This window comes from Panthera tigris, chromosome B2 (genome assembly GCF_018350195.1).
Source record: "Panthera tigris isolate Pti1 chromosome B2, P.tigris_Pti1_mat1.1, whole genome shotgun sequence".
In the NCBI taxonomy this organism is placed as follows: Eukaryota; Metazoa; Chordata; class Mammalia; order Carnivora; family Felidae; genus Panthera; species Panthera tigris.
Window position 1 is genome coordinate 96,683,782 of NC_056664.1, and position 8,289 is coordinate 96,692,070.

At 42.4% G+C, this 8,289-nt stretch overlaps 1 protein-coding gene across 1 annotated transcript; it reads right to left on the reverse strand.

Moving 5' to 3' along the window:
* Positions 1 to 404: 404 nt before the first annotated feature.
* LOC102963079 (ferritin light chain-like) lies at positions 405 to 1,038 on the reverse strand. Its single transcript, XM_042987618.1, has one exon. The coding sequence runs from the start codon at positions 957 to 959 to the stop codon at positions 405 to 407; it is 555 nt and encodes a 184-aa protein (XP_042843552.1). The 5' UTR covers positions 960 to 1,038.
* Positions 1,039 to 8,289: the final 7,251 nt, after the last annotated feature.

An 8,289-nucleotide genomic window follows, 5' to 3' on the forward strand; every position in this document is an offset into this window, starting at 1 on the left:
GATGACATATGCTACAAGGAAATTGCTAGCAAATATAATGGCACATTTACCACAATAAAGCAGCCAGTTCAACACTGCTGTTGTCTGTGTCCATTTTTATTTTTGTTTTTTATTTTAGTTTTGTTTTATTTTCACTCTTTTGCCAATGCTGTTCATCCTTTGGGAACCCCTGGACCTGCTTGCTGGAGCTGGACTCCGGCAGTGTATGTTCAAAAAGTCAGGTAGAGACATGGAAGATATTTAAAAAATTTTTTTTCACCAGCTGCTGCAAAAAGCTTTGTTGTTTCCATTTGGTCCACAGCCACAGCTTAGGAGAGGGCTCCAGGATGGTTAAAAAGCTGCCCAGTGTTGTAGGGAGAGGCTCAGGCATAAGCCTGGAGCCAGAGGGATGCCAAAGGGGCCCCTCAAAGGCTGCTGGGCTCCAGAGACTCCTCGTTGTGGCTGAGGGTGAGCCTTTCGAAGAGATACTCACCCAGCCCAGCCTGGGAGCCAGCCAGCCTGCGGAGGTTAGTCAGAAGGTTGCGCATCTTCTCAATGAGTTGCACCTCCTCATCTAGGAAGTGGTTCTCCAGGAAGTCACAGAGATGCATGTCTGCATGGGCAGAACCCAAGGCATGCAGATTCAAAAGGGCCTGGTTCAGGTTCTTCTCCAGAAATAGGGCAGCTTCCAGGGCATCCTGAGTTTTACCCCACTCATCTTGGGATGGCTTCTGCATATCCTGGAAGAGAGCGTGGCCACCACACTGGTTTTGCATCTTCAAGAGATGCTCAGCACCCTTGCGCTTCTCCTCAGCCAACTTGTAGAAGAAGTGGCTCACACCCTCCAGAGTCACATCCTCATGGTTGAAATAGAAGCCCAGAGAGAGGAAGGTGTAGGAGGCCCGCAGATGCATGTTGACCAGGCAATTGGTGGCGGTCTCCAACTTAGTGGAATAATTCTGATTAATCTGGCAGCTCATTGTTGATCTGTAATAATGAGCTAAGCTCAAAATAGGGTGTTAGCTGATCTCAGAGGCAGAGGGTGGCTGAGAAGATGGCTCTGAAAGTTGGGACTAGAAAACATGTTGGAGGGTGGTCAGAGGCTGGTAGAAGAGGTGTCCCTGGATCTGTTCCATCCAAATACTGTTGAAGCAAGAGGCAGATCCTTGGGACTTCCAGGTGTACTGACAGAAGATATTTTTAAAAGTCCAAATGTAGAGATTAAAGCTACAGTGTCTGAGGTAAAATATATGCCGGATGAGGTTAATAGCAGATTAGACATTGCAAATTAGTGAGATTGAAGAAAATATTCAAAACGAAATACAGAGAGAAAAAAGAAATATAAAGTTGAACAGTACATCAGTGATCTGTGGGACAACTTAAAGCAGCTTTATATACAGATTATATTAATATGTAATAATTAATATACACATATTTATATAATATGAATATATTATATATTTGCATTATATATTAATTATATAATGATTAATATATAATAATTTGAGCCTCCACAGAATGAGAAGGGGAAAACATTTTGAGAAATATTTAGAAAAGTAAGAGCTGAACCTTTTTCAAAATTTGACGAAAACTGTAAACTGAGGTCTAAGGAACTTAAAAATCCCCAAGCACTAGAAACATGAAGAAAACTACTTCAAGGCACATCATAATCAAATTGCTGAAACTCAGTGATAAAGAGAATATCTTAGAAGCAGGAAAGGAAAAAAATACACATTATATAGAGAGGAAGAATTAAAATGAGAACAGATTTTTCATTGGCAGTAATACAGTGCAACATCACTTTAAAGTACTGGAAAACAAAGACAAAAACCTGTCAGCCTAGATTTCTATACTTAGCAAAAATATCTTTCACAAAACAAAACAAAATAAAATGTTTTCAGACAGAAAAGCTGAAAGAATTCATCACTGGAAGAACTGCACTACAGAGGCCCATTATTCTAGAGCTAAGTTAGTCCCACTACAAAAGCAGGCACTTTATCTAACAGGAGGCCTCTGTTCTGGCTGGTGGAAACACAAACCACCCCTAGCCCTGCATGAACTTTGAACGTTTGATTATCTTACTGTTTTTAGAGTGGTTTATTCCCAGGCCTTAGGGAGTTTCCTCTTGTATATGCTCAGATCAGTACTCAGCCAAAGACTCAAAGGGACTCCTGGGTAGCTCTCTGGAGTTCACCTCCCTTTACTCTGGTACTCTACACCTCAGATTCCCCCAAACTCTGATCTCTGTCTTTCACCTCAGCAAGATCATCAGGCTCTGTTTAGTTTCCTTCTTCTTGCCCTACAGCCTAGAAGTTGCCTCCAGACAATGAGCTATAGTGCTGATAAATCTTTCCTTCTTTCTTTACCTTCTCTCAGGGATTACAATCTTGCACAACCTGTTGTCCAATGTCTAGACACTGTTGTTTCAAATAGGTTATCTGGTTTTCTAGTAGTTTATGATAGAAGGGAAATTCCTATAACATTTAATCCTTCATAGACTGTAGCAAAATTTTTTCAGGTTAATTTTAACTCTCCCAATTGTCACTGTGCTCATCACCTTTGGGATCCAATCCTTGCCAAGTAAAATGCAACTCCAGTCTATATTATGTGGGAAATTTGAGAGAAAAGATGTTTACTCTTCCTGGAGTAGGACCTGAATGAATGAGGGGTGGGAGGAAAGCAGAGAGAGAAGTCAGGATGTTACCCAGGTTTCTGACTTGGGTGTTGAAGAGATGGTGGTGCCATTAAAACAACATGAGTAGAATTTGGGCAGGTTGACTTTGAAGAAGTTAATAGACAATACCTCAATCTTGGGAGAGAAATACGGGCTGGGCTGGAAAACCACATTTCACTGTTATTGTACAGGTAACAGTTCAAGCTTGGGGATAAGTGCAATTGGGAAAAGAGATTATACAAAGGAAAAGATAAGCAGGCCAAGGGCAGAATCCTGAGTAATGGCAACATCTGGAAAGATAAGATAAAAAGAAAGGCTTACAAGAAAGAGACTGACAAAGAGTTTTAGGAGAATTGGAAGAAAATCTGGAAGAGAGAGAAAAAGAATGATCAACTCTGTGAATGAAACAAAGATAGTACTGAAAATTGACCATTTGCTTTGGCAGTTATGAGTTTAGTGATCTTTGCAAGAGAAGTGTCAGTAGATGATGCCAGGCTGGAGTGGGTTTAGGAGTGAAAACATAGCCACCTGGGTGGCTGAGTCAGTTAAGCATCTGACTCTTGATTTTGGCTCAGGTCATGATCTCACAGTTCCTGAGATCAAGCCCTGTGTTGCGTTCCTCACTGACAACATGGAGCCTACTTGGGATTCTCTCTCTCCCTCTCTCTCTGCCCCACCCCTGCTCGCTCTCTCTCTCTCTCTCCCTCTCAAAATAAGTAAATAAACTTTTTTTTTAAAGAAGAAGTGAAAAGTTAGAGAAAGTGAAGATAATGAATGTAGCCTCTGAAAATTGGAAGAGAAGGGAAGGAGAAAGATATAATCACAGCTGCGAGAGATCAAGGATCTCAGGATAAATATATTTTTTTCATCTTTCTTTTTAATTAAAGAAAATTGGAGTTATTCATAGCATAAGGGAGAAGGAATTGGAAAGAGAGAAGATTCATGATGAAGGAAGTCCCAGAGGAGACCAAAAGAGGAAGAAATCAAGCCCTCAAGGAGCCTGTGATGACTGCTTTCCTTACGGTGGAACAACATTTCGTAAGGAAAGTAATCATGGATATTCTCTTGTCCCTCCCCTTCCTACAACTCCTTGCCTACTCTCCAAAAAAATATGTATTATTTATACACTCTGTAAGTTTGGATTGTCACACATCAGGTTTCCTTAAGGCAGAATGGCTTCTATATCAAAGTGCAGAACCCAGCGCTCCCATTGTGTCCCTTTGAGGTCATTGCCTAGGGCATGGGATAAAAATCCAATTATCTGTTGTGAGTCAAAAAGTGTTTTGAGACCTGCTCAAATATAATGTATTCTGCCAAGGAAAGTCTCAAGAGCTCAGTCATTTAGTGATTCTTCATTGGGCATTGGACATTGCCATTCAGAAGGGAAGTCTCTGCCCTTGAGAAGTCCACTACCCAGTTATGGAGGGGACAGACACGGGCTAGACACTAAAATGTTGACACTAACCATGTGCACTAACCATGTGCACAATACGGTTGCTCTGGATAGAAGGGGATCTCCAAAAGTGTGGGTGGGTTAGGAAAGGCTTCTCAGAGAGGCAGGGCTTGAGCTGGTCCTGGAAAGGGCTTTACAGACTGGGACTTCATGTGAACAAATGCATAGAGTTTGCATTATGTTATGTGTTAAATGTGGTGCATGTAAAAGGCAGTCATGCATCCTGTCTGACCATGGCTGAGGGTTCAGAAGTGGAAAGAAGTAATACAGGAACTGTGGTTGGGCCATTTCTCAAGATGACAGCAGAAGGCAAGGCCAACAACAGTTACTAAAAGCACCTATACTCCTGACACCAATAAGCAAAAACAACGTATTGGGTAAGTGTTGTCCAGCACCTATTGGAAAGAAACCACTAAGTGATGTTTTTATAGGTATCTCAATTTGCCCATGGAGGCAAGAACTGGGCTTTAAGGAAAGTGAAATCCTTTAAAAATGGACATTTTAGAGCCTATTACCTTTTGTGTCAGATGGCTGCTGGGATGAAAAAATTGGGGGGCGGGAATTATGGAAATGCTCTATGTCTTGATTGTGGTGTTTACATGGGGGCAAACATTTGTCAAAACCCATTGATTACACTATATGTTAACTAACTAGAATTTAAATAAAAATTTGGAAAAAAAAACATTGAATCTCACACTTAAGTGGGTGTGTTTTATTGTGTGCAAAGTATGCCGCAAAAAAGTTTATTTTTAAAAAACAATTTACACAATAAAAAATACCAGAGTGAATCTATAAATTAATGAATACATACATATAATACACACATCCCTGCCCCTGGGCTTCCTTCCTTCCAGCTAAGCAATACCATTTTGGAAATAGTGTAGGACTTTTAGGGAGCAGGCAAGAAAAGAAAAAGATTCTGAGTTACTAAAGTGACTGGAAACAAAATTTTCCAATTAACTATTCTGATTATTAACCAGAAGTGTGGATTTACATAATTAATGATCCCAGAGGTTTTTATGACTTTCATTTTTCTTTTGCCCTTAAACATGTTCTTCAGTAAGCCAATCATGGGAATGCACTGTGGGTGGCGAGTGGCATAAATTACTGGGTGTAATTACCTCCCTAGACATCGTATTAGGGCACAGATACACTTAAGCTGGCATTTTAGGCTCTCTCTTTTCCAGCCTATAAGTACATGTGTTTGCCATGTTATTTAAGAATATCCAATTCTGCTATAAAAGAAAGAAAAACAGCTAAGATAGATAAAATGCACAAAAATCGTTCAGCATAGGTGGAAAGTAAATGAGTAGCTTATGAGAGATAAAACTCCTAGGATCTATCAAGTGCAGATGAGTGAGCAAATAGACTATGAAACAGCTAGAATTCATATGACGTGCTAGGTATTAGGTAGTAAGTGAACTGATAGCCTGTAAGATATGCTGTATGTTTAAAAGGACAGAACAACAAGAGTGCTACTTATAGATAAAAAGGGATGACAAGACCTGTCATAGAGTATGGATCATGCTACATCTAGGCTGATAATTACAAAATCATCCATCTTCCGGTGATCTCAGTTTTATTCTTTATGACCCCATGTACGCTCCGCCACTCTGCCCCAGAAATGCAAATAAAACCCACAGCAAACTAGTCGAAGGGGTATGTGGTAGTTCCAGGCATGCTCTTTCTGCTGACCTACCCTAACTTGTCCAACCTCAACATGATCCACCTAACTACAACATAAGCAGAGAAAGGTAGTTTTCCTTTCATGCTGCTCGTCCCCTAACAAAAGGGTTTTAACTCACCCCATCCATGTCCCCCTGCTTCTCATCCTGTGTATGTTTTTAAGTTTTATTTATTTTTTTGATGTTTATTTATTTATTTTGAAAAAGAGAGAGGGTGTGCACAAGTAGGGAAGGCAGAGAGAGAGGGAGAGAGAGAATCCCAAGTAAGTTTCATACTGCCAACACAGAGCCTGATACAGGGCTCAAACTCACGAACTATGAGATCATGACCCGAGGTGAAATCAAGAGTCAGATGCTTAACCGACCTCAACCACTCAGGCGCCCTGGGGGGGGGGGGGGGTGAGGGGTGGAAAGAGCACGAGTGGGGGGCGGGAGGGGTGGGAAGAGCATGAGTGGGGGAGGGGAGGAGAGAGAGAGAGAGAGAGAGAGAGAGAGAGAGAGAGAGAGAGAGAATCCCAAGCAGGCTCCGCGCTGTCAGCACAGAGCCCGATTCAGGGCTACAACTCATGAACTGTGAGATCATGACCCGAGCTGAAATCAAGAGTCAGATGCTTAACCAGCTGAGCTACACAGGTGTCCCCCTATCCTGTGTTTTAAATAGATTCAATAAATCTTTTGATCTGAGTAGCTTAACTTGTTCCATGAGCCTTTCTGTTCCACGACCTGTGAGAAATCTTTCCTGGGAGTGAACTTGAAGGCTGCCATTCCTTGCAAACCACCTTATTCAGGGGACAGTGAAAGCAGTCCTAAGTCCATTTGATATTTTAAAACATATTTAAGGTGCAAATAAAATTTTATTCCTGAGTTTCCAAACCAAATCAGTGTTTATCCATCAAGTCACTTCATCACATACCCTGCCAGGTAGCATGAGTGCTTATGAGGTTACAGAGAGAGGGTGGATGAACCAAAACTTTTTGTACAAGGACAGGTAAGGGGGAAGACAGATTTGGAGAAAGAGGCACATCTCTCCATGATTCCCATTCATTCACTGAGTTAATAAACACTTAATGAAAGCCCACCAATGAAAGCCTATCACCTTACTGTGGTAGGGTTAGAGTGATAAATATGACAGTGTCCCACTCTCTGGGAGCACGCTTTCTCCAGAAGCCCCAGATGCAGGGGATCTGAATAAGTAAGCCTAGTACAAAAGAGGGAAAGAGAGCTGCTCAGGGGGGAGAGAGAGAGAGAGAGAGAGAGAGAGAGAGAGAGAGAATGAAAAAGAAACCAGACTACACAGAGGATGTGTCATTTTAGAGTTATTGAAGGACGAATAGGAGTTTGCGCGGTGGACAGACGACCACACTTTGGCCGTCCAGTAGAAGAGATTAGCGTGAACAAAGACTCAGGCATGTGAAAGAATGTGAGGGTGAAACATGGAGGAGCTGGGTGTGAATGGAACACAGAATATAGAAAGAGAGAGGCACGTGATGACACTGAGAGGTGGGCCAAATGGAGTCCTAGGATGAAAAACCCAAAGTCTTTGTCCTAAGCCATGCTTCCAGTTTCTCTAAATAAATAATAATATTTTAAAATTGGCAGTCACCTTTCATTCCTCTCCCCTCCCCCTCTCCTTCCATCCATACCACCTGCAAGTCCTCCTGTTGGCTCTACCTTCAAAAACATCCAGTGTAGCCACTTCTCACCACCTGCATGATCCACCCTGGTCCAAGTACCTGCCATCTCTCTGTTGGATTGCTGCAATAAGCCTCTGAACAGGTCTCCCTACTTCCATCTTTATCCAGCCCTCTCCAGTCCTCTACTCAACACAGCAGCCAGGGGGATCTTTTAAAAACTGAAGTTTAGGGGCACCTGGGTGGCTCAATCGGTTCAGTGTCCGACTTTGGCTCACGTCAGGATCTCACAGTTTGTGGGTTCGAGCCCAGCTTTGGCCCTGTGCTGAGAGCTCAGAGTCTGGAGCCTGCTTCGAATTCTGTGTCTCCCTCTCTCTCTGCCCCTCCCCCGCTCATGCTCTGTCTGTCTCTCTTTCAAAAATAAACATTAAAAAAAAAACCCTGAAGTTAAATCAAAACTCTCCTTGGCTGAAAATCCTTCAAAGCTCTCCTCACTCAGAGTAAAATCCAAAGTTTTCCTAATGTCCACAAAGTCCAACATTATCTACCCCCTACCTCCTACTTCACCCTCATTCTGTTCAACCACACCGGCCTGCCCCTTCATACCCCAAGACCTCCTTCACTGTTGTCCCCTCTGCCTAGGGACCTCTTCCTTCAGGTTTTCCACTTGGCTTGTTCCCTCGCTTGGCCACCACCTGCTCAGTCACCTTTGTGCAGAAGCCTTTCCTGACTGACCCAGGATAGCACCTTCCCTTCCCTCATTCCTGACCCCATCTCTTGTTTTCTTTTTCCTGTAGCCCTTATCACCATCTGACATATTATATTCTCATTTATTATTGCTTATCTCCCCACTGGAGTGTCGGCTCC

Bases quoted from the DNA above. Each gene is read 5' to 3' on its own strand.
- LOC102963079 (XM_042987618.1), bottom strand. From the start codon at position 959: ATGAGCTGCCAGATTAATCAGAATTATTCCACTAAGTTGGAGACCGCC.